The sequence below is a fragment of the Nilaparvata lugens genome, chromosome 6, assembly GCF_014356525.2.
Source record: "Nilaparvata lugens isolate BPH chromosome 6, ASM1435652v1, whole genome shotgun sequence".
Lineage (NCBI taxonomy): Eukaryota > Metazoa > Arthropoda > Insecta > Hemiptera > Delphacidae > Nilaparvata > Nilaparvata lugens.
This window is the reverse complement of record NC_052509.1, coordinates 14525334-14539951: the sequence shown is the minus strand read 5'-3', so window position 1 is coordinate 14539951 and position 14618 is coordinate 14525334. Positions and strand designations below refer to the sequence as shown.

General features: G+C 33.2%; 1 protein-coding gene across 1 annotated transcript in view; it reads right to left on the bottom strand.

Moving 5' to 3' along the window:
* The window catches only part of LOC111052062 (frequenin-1), a 151579-nt gene that overhangs the window by 78327 nt on the left and 58634 nt on the right, over nucleotides 1-14618 (bottom strand). Inside the window, exon 2 of the mRNA XM_039430183.1 lies at nucleotides 8871-8979. Within this exon, the coding sequence (XP_039286117.1) occupies nucleotides 8871-8934 (64 nt within the window). The 5' untranslated portion in view covers nucleotides 8935-8979. The remainder of the gene's footprint in view (nucleotides 1-8870; nucleotides 8980-14618) is intronic.

Here is a 14618-nt window from a genome sequence, read left to right as displayed (position 1 = left end):
ATGATCATTTTGTTAGTTGCGTGTCTGTTACAAGCTCTTTTATTACAGAGATAAATTTCCAACAATGTCCAGCTCTTCAAGAAACACGAGTGTAAAACACATCTCTCAAAACTATGATACGGAGAAAAAATCAGTACATGAATTATACAAGGACCCATGCACTAGAATAGTCCTTCAGTGCCCAGCCAGGGTTGAGAAACAATGAGCTTTCTCAGTGGCCTACAGCCGTGAAATATTCATGAAGAAATCATGAATAATGTAGATACTTGCAGTTTTAAAGCAACAAAACTGAGCATGTCAAGCAGTGGCGACCGCCATTTAGGGCCTTTTTTCAGCGACTTAATCGTCTGGAAGGATTAGACAACTGAATTCAAGGTACTTAGCATGATCCTGGTCAGTTAAGCTTGCCTGCAAAAATAAGTTCGACCCCAATGGGAAGGGAAAGAAGCAGCTTAAAAACAAAGTCCTCAACTGAAAACCATTATAATATATCCTTTCATCAGGAATTGGGTCAAAGAGGTTTGGTGTCCAAGTCCAATGAGACTCGTTTCTCATCAACTAATAAACTCTCATTCACTTTTTTTTATTGGAAGAGGAAAGAGTATTTCGAAATCGTGTATCTTCCACGTTCATGTGAGATCATTCATAATTATTATTTAACGAAAATCCTAAATAATTTATTAATTAGCATTTGAATAAATGCATTCTCTATTTAATTTTATCTGAGATCATTCATTTGACTACCTTAAGCTATGAAGATCAATTTGTTTATCTCGCTTATCCCCGTTTAAAATGTATTACATTTTGTTAGAAAAGAATAGAATAACTTTTCTATTTCATGACGTGGCGAAGTTTGGACAGCAATTTCAACTCTACCACTCAGCTATGGGAGTTGTTGATATAACTCACTGAAAATTCAATTTTTTATTCATCATAGAATCTATGCTTCATGCTCCAAGTCTTCTATTGTATTCTTTTGTAGTATATTTCACTACACAGAGTATAGACAGCCAATTTTTTGATTCTTGACGTCATGAGCATTATTAAAAAGGTTTCTCGAGAGTACATAATGTAGATGATGGAAAGGTTTCCTGAAGAATTTGTGTTCAAAGACAATTAATTTATCAGAAAACTTCATAATCGGGACCATATTATATAAAACTTGATTCGCAAAACTCATCCTAGTTTCAATTAATAGCTGAGCCCCATCTTTTTAATTCTATTATTTGTCATTGAACCACTATTTTAGCAATTCACAGTTTTTCTATGGTTTTTTGTGATCTGACAAGTCTCAACGCTCTTTTCAGCTTTATAGCAACGATGTTCATTGATAAAATTACTTGTTTTTAAAATTTTTGAATTTATGTGGTAATATAGGTGATTTTTCAAGCCAATACTAATTCACATATTTAGTTATTTCTATGATCCCAACTCTTACAGTAAATTTCAACTACTATTAGCACCCCAATGGAATATTATTTAAAATTCTGAACTCATTCCAAGAGCGAACTTCACTCTCAACTTTCATTCATCCAACAAAAGGATTCGTTAGTAAAAATAATGAGATAGCAACGAACAAAGATTCCTCCAAGATCAGACCCAACAAAACTCGATTGTCAAGAATATTTCGTTTAGAAAGTTTTCTTGCTCATCTAGAAGAAAGCGGTCATGAAAACTTCTGGAGCTTGGAATCCCATTCTCCCAGAATATATTGATTGCTAGCTACGAGCTTTTGTTCGGACAATATCTATGGATATTCGGCCTATCTGTGTTGTACATATCTATCAGCAATATATAACGGTGAAGAAAGTTTTTTATCTCTTCAATATAGAAAAGATGATGGACAGAAAGAGATTTAGTGTGGAAACATAGTAACGATCACCACTACATCTTGCAATTGAAAAATATATTGGATTGTGGAGGAATCATGGAGGGGGAAAAGACACAAAGATTATATCCATAAGAAAGAGAAGGGTATCAGAAGTGATAAGATGAAGATGAGTAGGAAGATGGAGGTTGAGATGAAAATGAACATGAAGATGAAAATGGAGATGAAAACTAAGATGAAGTTAAAGATTAAATAAAGTTCAGGTAATCGACTAACCTGACTAATCTGAACGGTTATTGACTGAAAGAGGATGTGAAGTTGAAAATTTCTTCTTAATATTGTCTGTATATACCTTTCAACTGATTAAAGTGTCTACAGAGTGTAGAATATCAAGTAGTAGAGTGAATAAAGTGTGGTAAATATAGATTTATGTAGTAAATGTAAATGTTTAGAGTTGTTAGTGAATATAGAGTGTTGAATTAATATTATTATTAGTCTCCACATTTTTTTATATATTCCTGCACCTCTCATCTCTTATCCTCCCATTTATTTATGATTCATTTTCTCTCTCTCTCTCTCTGTAATTATATCTTTTCTTTGCTGTTATATATTCTTGTCTCTGAACTTTTCTCTATTTCATAGATTTTTTTCCCATGTAGTAAAAGCACAATAAAAACATTTTCTTCTTCATTCTGTGTTATCTTATGATCCACTTGAAAAAAGTAGCAATGCAAACAATTATTTTTTCAAAATCCATTCCAAGATTCAATACTCCTTTATGTGTAATTTCAATTGCACAATCACAACATAAAATAGATTATTACTAATAATTATATTTATCAAAATTTGAAATTTCCTGTTTAGTCATTGGTTTTGAAGTAGAAATTGGACTTTTAAAAGTGGAATCTTAACCTCATTCTTTTTTGAAACTTCTATTTGTAAAAATTTGGGAGAAGACAGTTTTGGGCTATGCCTGTTGTCTTCTCCCAATCATATTATATTCTATAATTATGATTTGTTATTGTCAATGGAATAAATAAATAAAATACTGGAACACAGATTATTTCTGAACAACTTTGTTCAACCGAGGTTCACATTCTTCAAAATTCTTCTCCATCCTCTTCTCATCTGTTCCTCCCCACTTTTTCCTCTTCATGATTTCTTCTTGATTCCTTTTTCCTTTTCTCATCTACTCCTCCTCTCCTCCCTTCTTCTCATCATATTTCATCCCGTACAGAATCAACACTTCTCCCCCCACTAACTCTTCTTTTCCGATACCCCATATTCCTTCCAATTTCTTCCGAAACCTCCAATTTCCGTTTCATATGTCACTTCAACTCTTTCCCGCATTCTCCACTCTATCTCTGTGATTCTCACTCACTGACTCTCTCTCTCTCTCACTCTTTCTCTCTTTCATCTCCTTCACATCCACAATATATCATTGACTTTGTCGTAGAACAATGTGCGATATTTCAGTGTGCAATGTGCTAGAGGCTAGAGTCTATTACTCATGAACTAAAATAGAAAGCTGACTTCAAGTTGCTCCCAATTCCTTAATGTCATTGTCAGTTATCCCCTCTTCTTATTTCTTAGCGGAAGTGATTCCTATTCCCTCTAGTATGTTTCTCTCAAACCCCTCTCCTTTTTCTTCTTGCATCAGAGAGATTTGTGGATGGATTAATCCTAATTGAGTGGAAGTGGCACAAGTTTATTGTCACAAGGGATTGTGAAAATACTCGTGAATAATTGATAGTGGCAAAAGAATTCACCATGCATACACAGTCAGAGAAAAAGTCATACACAGCTCATCATATTTCATCCCGTACAGGACACATACACATACACATACACATACACAGTCATACACAAATCAGAGAAAGCATACACAGATCATGGAAAGAAAGTATTTGATAAGAGTCAACGATTTCAGAAAGTTTTAATCCACACAAAGCTACATTCGTCAGTGTGATGATCGATTGCTTTTTCTGAATATTATAGCCCAAAACATAAAAAATTTATACAAATTTATAATGAATAGGTAATCCTAATATTGAATTCACATTCACTGTATGTGAAAATATTTGTTGATAAATCTGTTTCAAACAGAAGAAACCCAAAACAGTGAATTTTTGTTATCTACTGATGTATTTGAATTGATAAGAGTTCTGCGAATTATAACATCCTATACAAACTATTTCCAAATATTGTTATACCATCAATGAGTACTGTGGAAATTCAAGTTTGTCTTTCAAACTGTAGATCACTTTTACTTAATTAGTTTATTGGTTTCTTGCTAATCACATAACCTTTAATTACTACACTGAAAACACTTTCAATTAAAATCAAGAGAGGAAAACCGAAAGCCTAATCGGTCGCGTTTTTGTCTCTTCTTCATCATTAATATCGCTTTCTCAGCGTCACTCTCACTTCATCGAGCCTTTCTTCGAATAGTAATCTTTCTCTTATCCCCTTCCAATGCAATTGTCAACTAAATCTGATCATTAAGTTGGCAACTGTGCTTCTTTCTACTATTATGTGCATTTACTCTATTCATCAATGTAATCGGCTGATCTCCGTCCATTTCTCTTCTCTTCTCTTCTTCAAGTCGGAGGTTGTTTGGAAATCTGATCATTTCTTCCTCGAAACGAAATATTAAATATCTTGTTATTTTTGTTTATATAAGAATGTTATGATTTTCCCTCTTCCTATTTTCCATGTAATGTTTTCTATACACCCTGTTTACACTGTATATATGAATCACTATATTATGAATAAGAGAGTACCATTGTTATATAGAATAAGATACTCGAGAGAATTTCGTTTTGTTGTGAATGTTTTCAAAAAATGGGCTTCGTTCCATTATTTTCTATTCTGTTTATATATTTGCTTCTGTGCTAACTCAATTTAAATCAGGTTAAGCGTTTGATAATCTTATCTCCTACTCCCACTGGCGAATAAGAGTCATCTTATGCCAGTGTTTTTTTTTCACTTACCGTTTATTATTATTACATTTTGGTTGGATTGTGTTGTCATGTTGAGCTTTGTTTAATTTATGTGTATGTATTAATGAGTGTGGGATAAATTTGAAATTAAATTTTAAATTTGAAATGACATGAGCTGAGTAGCGTTTCAACTTTGAAAAATCATCATGCTAGTAAATCGTGATCGATCGTCCTAGTCCCCTCAAGAGTTGAGAAAACAAATAATTATATTTATTCGATAACTGAAAGGAAATATTCATGTAACTCAAACCTTGCAACACTTATTCATGAATACAGTTATTGTTCTAAAATAATCATCAAGTCAATGATATTTCATCCTTTTGATATTCCATTCACACTGTATCAACGTCTACGGTACTTACATCTTACGAGTGACAAGATCTTCTGAATATCGCTCAGCAACCGATTAATTAAAGACGGTTCCCCTGAATGAACTTCAACTCTGCACATTGGGAAGCGTATTACAATAATCCATCTTCACCATTATAAAGCTCAAGTTTCAATGATAGACAGATCCTCCTTTGAATTTCCCAGCTACCATTAATAATACCTACATTCGATCAGAACAATACATAATATATCGGAATAGAATTGTATGAATCGATGTAGAGAACAACTATGTAAACAGAGCGAACATAATATATGTGTCACAAGAATACTGTTGACATATAGGTATTATAAACTGCGATACTATATTATGGGAATAGACCTCAATATCGGTATATATTGTTCACTGAGTCTGTCTATTTGTATAGCATGAGCTTATTTGGATAGCGAAGCCGCCATATTGGAATGGAAGCATTAGCGCGCGATTCAAAGCGTGATTAAATAGTCTTCCTTGAGGGAATAAGATGTGCACGCCTGTATTATATGGAGGCATGCACACATAACCGAATTCTCAGGGGCTGTTTATATGATGGAGTGGGGAAATTGATGCTCGGGTTGGAGGGGGAATTCAATACAAAAGACTATTTGCATCCAGATAGGTTTAAGTGGGTTGCCGTTATGGAGGTTTGGTATCTGAGTCTGTTCTCATCAAATTATTGTGGGCTCTAATATCCTGAACTAATACGTATCAGGCTATACGAATTATGCTATGTATATGAATATATTCCGAGGACGTCAGTGGGGGAGGGAAAAGTGCTTTTTGAATGAAAAAGACTAAGAAATTGTCAAAAAACCACTGATTTATTGATAATTAGAAAGACCGGTTTCGGTTATTACACCATTGTCAATCTCTGATAAACTAAAACTAAATACAAGAGCAGCAGAATTTATACTAGTAGGCGAGTACTGCTATTGGTCGAGGGCATGAAGACATACGGTCTTTCTACATACGGTCTTTCTAATTATCAATAAATCAGTGGTTTTTTGACAATTTCTTAGTCTTTTTCATTCAATATGACTTACCACAATATCAACTTCTCAACTACACAAAAAGTGAAAAGTGCTTTTACTATAGTTTGGAAATGTCTTTTTGATAATCAAGCTCCTCTGATGTTTATAGTTATATCGGCATGAATGAGTGGAATCGAGTTCGATCATAAAACCCATATTTTTCCTTTCTTGTTATCTCAATCAAGTCTAAAAAGGCTAATTAGCAATCTCTTCTGATATAATGAAAAGTTCAATCAATAAGATAGGTAGGTACTTCTCACCAGGACTACTATTTCTTACGACTAGCATTGAGATTCATATTTATGAAATAATTATATTATTAATATTATTACAAACTCACACTATTGAATATGTTTCGCCTTTGACACTATCATTTCACAATACTAGACAATAAAATTCGTAGGGTTTGGACCGCTTCAAGAAGCTGAGCTACTTCTTTATTTTTATGCAGTCTGAGCCTATCTGCATAGTTGCTTGCAAAGCGTTCAGTTACTGTTGAATAAACATTTATGATTCATAGAGGTTTTCATAGATTATCTCCATTCTAAAACAATATGGTATCCATATAATTAATCTAATATTTGCTTATAATCTACTCTTTCTAGGCTATTATAATGATAATATATAGTTGGATGAGTCACCACATTCACAACAAAACTTGATATCTTCCCAAATGTAACCGAAATCCTCCCATAATATTTCATCATGTTGGAAAAGCTTGAATAGTCTGATTCTACAGAAATTAACTCAGTCCATTTCTTTCTCCTCCAACATAACTCCTGAATGCATTCCAAGAGTTTTTGTTGCCCACCCAAACATTTTTCACTTAAACGAAAAATAATGAACAAAGCATGTCGTTTGCTTTATGAACTGTTACAGCGTTCAGACCCCATGAAGACAGCACATTGCAGCTCGTATACTAGCAGAGAGAAACGCACACCTAATCTGTTTAGGGATGTGCGCTGTAAAATATGCATGTCCCGTTCCACAGATGGGCTGCGTTTCTCACCTGGTCAGTCCACCTCCCCATAACACCCACTGACCCCCCCACCACAGACTTACTGCCCCCACCCCCCCTAAATTCCCCCTCAGGCCCCCTGACCGACCTCTAAACTGACCGACACCCTTGGCGAGGCAGGGAGAGGTAAACCACACCCCATTCCACATCATGCTGTAGCAGACACGCCGTTTTCACTTTATCTTGTTTACATTTAGCTCATTTTTCCTGTTTCTACATTGCGTGTTCTGTCACTTGGTTTGTAGCTCTTCATCATCTCATTCCTCTAATCTTTCTCGTTTTTCATCTTCATTCAACTATTTTCCTAAGAGAATTTTCATAAGTTTTCCTCAGATGTATACCAGGTTCTGTCAATGTTTTCCTCTGTTCATTACAATTTTCTAGCTGAGGAAAACTTTGTTACTATTTAGACTCATCCTAGGAAAACAATAGGATGAAGTGCAAGGAATCTTCACAAAGTTTTCATGTTTTCCACGAGGATGTTTTCTTCCCATCCATGTTTTCGACTTCCATTTATGAATGTGTGTTATTGGTATCAATGTACAATCTATCCTATCGGATTATAGATTGATAACATACTTTAATAAATATGGGGAATTCTTCACTCTCATCTCTGAGTATGTTGAATTGGATTCTATGTAGAATATCTTCTAACGGAATAAAGATCAATAAATCGATTAATACATAGTATTTGGAATCATAGTAGATGTAGATTTCCTTCTATCGAAGTATGGATTGACAAATTGATAAATATGTAAAATTTATAATAAAAATGATATACAATATGTTGATATGAATAATTGGAATCGATGCAAAATCTATTCTATAGGAACAGTGACGAGACGTATCACTCGTGAAAGACTCATAATTCCTAACACTCTCAAACTCCAAACTTCCAAGCTGAAACTATAAGTGTCAACAATGAATGTAATTTCCCCACTCGGCGAAAATACTAATACTCACTGAAGGGCTTAAAGTCAACCAACTTTCTATATAAGTTGGTTAATTATTCAGCAACTTGTCAACCTGTGTACCCCAAACTTCAAAGTTAAACACTCTATATAAGTAAAGTTGGAGAACCATGGGCTTCCTGATATAACAGGGACCTGCAAATTTTACAAAGATTATCAATCGTTGCCTGACTAAGCTTATAATAATTTTAGCTTATAATGTTCGCAGGTCAGAAATTGATTTACTTGCACAAGAGCAATTTTGATTATTGAACACCCTTCACAACCAGAGCTAAAAAATAAAGTGGATTGGTCACTGTCATTGGAAGTATCTCTGAAGTATCTTACTAAAATTTGTGATGTATAGTTTTCAAAACTCACGCAAGATTTCGATATCCTTTCTCTCATAAAAGGGAAAGGGAATGATTATATTTCCTTCTTCCCAAATCTTTCAAATTACAACCCTCTTCTGGACACTCAATATTTCATTCACTCAAGCGCCTTCTTCACCAAGAAGAAATTCCTGGGCCTACAAATCACTTTGGAAAGATAGATTAGAACTCTCAATCCAACAGTGAACAAAAGAAGAAGTGTTAAACATTGAACATTGTTGCAATGAACAGCATCGTGAAACAAAATACAGTTGTAGATTAGTGAAAATGAGAGAAACTTACAATATGTATCATTCATAAGACGATCGATTGTCTCCTGTTTCAACTTGGAATTCCTCTTCCCCATTGTCCTGCGCTGCCACAATTATCTGTCACAAAATGAAGCCATCTCCTGAAAAAAATTGTAAGAATGATTATCAAAACACAGAATTTCGAATTAGAGAAACAGACCTAAAGTGTAAATTCGAAACCTTCATTTTTAGAAGAACACGTGAAATTTCTGACAAAGCTAAATCCAACGAAGTGAAGAATCAAATTTTAATTTCAAACATCAACTGGAATTCTGGTATCCCAAATCACTAACACAGTACAAATACTAACTGGAATTCCGAATTTCAAAAGAATAAAAATCTTTTGGTAGATGAGCATGATGTACGTTTTTCAAACAACGTTCCTGCTTAACATTCGCATGAGTTTTTTCGAAAATCGTCAATCTTTTCATTTGAAATCCCTGAAGTGGAGGAATTCAACAAATGAATCAGGTTTTCCAAAAACCCTACGGCAGAGCTCCGATAACAATTCACATTCAAAAGCTCATTCATTACATGGGATTTCCCAGCTCTGGACCCGCTTACCCACACTGAGTGTCCGGAATTGTTTCTACACGAGCTTTCCCGGCTTTTCTCTTGGATTTTCCAGGCCGACAAGCTCTTCCATCAAAAAGCGAACAAAAAGTGACATTAATGAAGTTTTCCACTGTATCAAAACAAGAGTATGTGCCTTGTGCCTTCTTGAGTACGTTGTTTTGGACCTGACAACTTTGTGGAATGGAAAAGGATTGTGTGATACCAAAAAAAAAACTAGTACTTCTGACTAGGATTATCCCAAATACCAGTACATTTTTGCCTGAGGATAAGGGATAACAAAGAGGATAAGGGTATGGAATATATCTATATTATAGTGCGGTACAAAAAATAAAGTAATGATTATCTTTTTCTTATCTTCAAAAAAATAGAATGAAAATTCTATTTTCCTGTTGTATATTACCTATGGATAATTTTATAATATACTTGAGTATCTCATCACTATACTTGACAAAAGTTTGAGTTTTATACACCGTATTTTCTCATTAATGTGAAGAGACCCACAATTTTTGCACGTTATAACTCCACTCATTTATCGATTATTGAATAAAAAAAGATGAAAGAAACAGGAAATATTTATAAAGAATTCGTCTGAGATTTATGAATTTGGTCATTCGATGAAGTTGAAAATACTGAATTTATTATAACTTTCTTTACAAGAACACTAACTTCTCATCAAAACAATTTTTTTCTATCAGTGTTATTGATAGAACCATAACAGAAAACATTCTTGAAGACATTTGCATATCTTCACAGCCCACTCTGTATACAAGAGCGTCGACAATTAATCGATTAATAGAGTGTTTGTGTTGGAAACCGGAAATATTGAATTAGTGTGGGTGGCATTTTGATTTGTTATCAGGTGTCGTGCTGTGGCAACACTGCTTGCTTGAGGGACTCAAGGGGCGTTGGTTGGGTTAGGTTGGTCACGCAAAGCCAGAGCCAGCTCCAATTTCAACAACAAGAACACAACAACAACAACAACAATTGGGGATGATTACTACTCCCCAAACGGACTCTGAATAGTTTATGAATGGTTTGCCACCAGATTACAATCACTGCTGCAAAAGTGTCATACAGTTTGCATTTTTTAATAGTAATCCGCGTCCTATTCATGGCAGTATTTCTGCCATATTCATGGCAGTAATTAAGCGGAGGTAAATCCGAGGATTTCCGGAGATTCAAATTGTGTTCCTGTGAATATCATTCATGATTATTCGCTCATTAATCAACCTTCATGCAAAAAACAAATTATTCCAAAATGGAGATATGGGTTACTTTTTCACTCTCATTATCCTGATAGCTCAAATTGATTACATTATAGCATGAAGGAAGCAGGAATCATTACTATAACGAATGATCTCCAATATATTTAATTTCATGTGATCAGATTTTCTGAGGATAAATTCACCAACAAAATTCACAAGATTTGAAGAGGGATTTTCATAATATTTGGGAAGAGAATAATATTATATTGAGGTAATTCATAAAAAAATATTATGAATATTAAGGTAATTTATTACATTTTTGAATAGACAACAGAGTTTTGCAACGTGCGGAGTTTGAAAATGATAAAGTTGTCAGCTTTGGTCAAGGACAGCAAACCAATTTGAATTGGATACCGAGTCGAAAACATGAATCTAAATGAAAAGAATTGACTCCCCTGAAGGTTGAATTTTGATAAATCTATCATTTAACACTGTCACGTTATTCTTTATATTTAAATAACGATTAGCCTCCTGCTTGGCATCAGTCGGTAAAGCATGAGATTTGATATAATTATATAATTAGGTCGTGGTTTTCTAATAGTATTCAGTCTTAAAAAATCTTGATAGGCCTAGGTATGGGCTTCTCCTATAACTCTTGTAATTCAATAAAAAAAATAAATATATATAAATATGATACTTATACAATAGTGTTGAGGAATAATAAATAAATTGCACACCATAAACGTTTCATACATATATTAAACAAATAATGCAAAAAATAAATCGAGGCAAAAAATATATAAAGAGCGATAGAAAAATATAATATAAAAATAGAACAATAATTGAAATCAATAAAATATCACAGGCTAAATTTTATATTCTAGATTTATGGCACGAATCATTACCGTGTGCCTTTATCTTAAAATCATATGCATTCTTTTGCACGTAGCTGCGATATGCGCTTGCTAATACTTGTCGACTTGGACAATTCAATTAAAAATGTGTGCTTTAAGATCAGCTTGATAAATTAGCCACTAATAATCCTAATATATATATATTAAAATCCCTAGTACTTAGTAGATTTCTTTATATCGAATATATATTTTTATCTCAGGGTGCAAGATTCGGCACCTGACGGAATAGGTAGAGCCATTCATCTAGTGAATTAGAGCTATAATAAACTATCGCAAATTATATTGCAAAAATTAAATATCATATGCATATGTTTTAATAGCCTAGATTTTGTACTTCTTTGATTTAATAGAAATTTCTGAAATATTGATCTATCTTTTTTCTTTTAATAAAATACCTTTAATACTAATTTTACTTGCGCAAGTATTACTCTTATTAATTTCTTAATTTATAATAAAAACCCTTTCGGCGAGCTAGCTTTGACTATTAGATTAATTCGAAGCACTAGGGCGCCCATCACTAATTCAATATTTATCACTCACGTGTCGAAAATCTTCTTGTAAGCCGCCGATGTCGATCCAACTCCATGTGGTCGGGAATATGGTAGCCGGAATCGTCTCCTCCAAGGGGTTATAAATTTATTTAAAAATGAAAATGACTTCTGCTTCACAATAGCATCACGAAGTCTTTTAAGAAATTTAATAATTTAATTTAACTTTAACTTTTACAAAATCATTATCAAGGTACTACGCTCTACAATATTTGGGGTCCTCTCCTGGTGGCATTTGGTTGGCGAGTGCTGGTTCTCCTTTCTCAATTTTACAAATCTTATTTCCGACTTTCAAATTAACATAAAATTTGAATATCTTAGTCCTCCGCCATTTAGGTTCAAATAGATCGTACAAAAAAATATCAAATTATTGCTTAGATTGTATGATTAATAATTTCTTTGCTTTCGAGCCATATCGATAACATAGACTATACAACAATTCAACATAGATTCCGATCATTTATAGAAATATATATAAATATTTTTGAATTGGCCTACAATTGCCGCCTATTAACTGCCGTTTTACTATTGGTGCATGCAAATTTTATTCGGTATTCATGCGCCTGGTACCTCTTATTTCCTGAATACACTTAATTATTTTTATTTGGTTTATTTGTTATGCTCTTTACATGCTAGCTAATATTCTATACATTAATATTAATTCCATGCTACCTAATAATTAGCCACGTGATCAGGTGTTTTTTCACATTGCACACTATTTGATTGCAATAGAGCTCTGCCAAGGGGTTTTGGTCAGATTCTACGTTTATCGATTTGATCGATCTCTAGGTCACCGATCCGTGAATACATGTACCTAACCTCAATCTTCAAAATATTTTATATAATAATCTATTTATTAGCAATAAAATTCCTTCAAATCCCTTTTAGGTTTTTGTACCATTTAGCCAGAACAAGCTGAGGCTATCTAATCTTAGTTATTATCTATTTGGCGATATTAGCCAGTTACTTTATTTTCAGACCTATTACTATTTCGGTTAGGGATTTTTATCTCCCCAAATTCGATACTTTACATGCGCCCCTGGGTTTGAATTCAAAATATTTGAGAATCACAATGTTTTTAATGAAAACCCACCCTTCAATACATAGATATACACTATACTTTATTTATAAATTATACTCTCATACTTCTATCACAGTTCGCAGACATATTTGCTGCATCTCCTTTATACCTTTATCAAATACAATAACAAATTCTCCTCCTCAACACACAAAAATATCATAAATATAAACTTCTAAACACACTCCTCCTGACAACACTTAAACATAATATTTTTAAATTCGCTGCTTGCAGGGCCGCCAACCTAACTACACATATCATGATTCTCACAATCGATTCCTTTCAGACAATAATTTCAATTTACAAACTTCTGGGCTTATATCTTATAGTATTTCTTAGGTCTTAATATAAATAATTTTCTATACATCAGGTACAAAACTTTTCTTTTGCTAATGGCTCTTTGGTTTTTTGGTAGCTTGCATTTACTTTAGGTTTTTTCAGGTAACAACGTGGCATAACTAAAGGTAATAAATATAAAACATATAAATAAATGTACTAACATTGATAAATATAATAAATAACAATAATAAATAACAATTTTGGGGTTACCATACTTTTTTATAATCATATGTTTACAGACATTACATATTTGATTTAGTTGGCTTTGCCCAGCTGGTCACTGGTTCTACAGAATTTGCTGTCGAATTTCATAACTAACCTAATTGCTGCATTTTTTTCCTTTCAAAGGTAATTAACAATCTTTAAACATACTATCCCCGCTTGTGTCCTTTTTTATCTGATGTATATTATTAAATTACATATTTTAAAAATTGTTCTTTGACTGTTCCAGGCCTCTAACAGTTGGAAGGAATCAAAAATCTGATTTATTGACACGAGGTTGCTTCATCAATATTAAATTTATTAAGAAAGGTCAGTAATCGGTTTGATAATAATGTTTTCCTTGATTTCTTATCATATTTATTTCAAATTCGATGATATTTCATGTAGAATTGTTGTGGTCTTCCCATATCTTTTGACTTTCTGCTTGTAGCTATACTATAGGCCGGTTGGGTTATCTGCTGTCCGGTTGTTAATTGTTGAGGCTGTCCTATTATTAATTTATCTTTCTCAAATTTAAAGCCCTTGTATCTGGTGTACTCTTTCTTCAAATAACTCCTTGTTCCTTTAATAATAATTTCTTTTAATCTGTTCTTTTCCAATTCATCCTGTAGTCTTAAATTCATCTTTCCTCTTATTTTCATCTAATTTTCTTGATTTCGGCTCATTATAACTCATTAGGCTTACAACAATAAACATTTTTATAATATTAAATTTCCAATTATCAATAATAGATTCATTTAATAATAACAATATAATATTTTCCATCCTATCTACAACACAGTCTTTTATTAATATCACAGCCATTATTACAAACATTAAACACCATATCCAAACATTTATCATCTTTTCAATAGCATA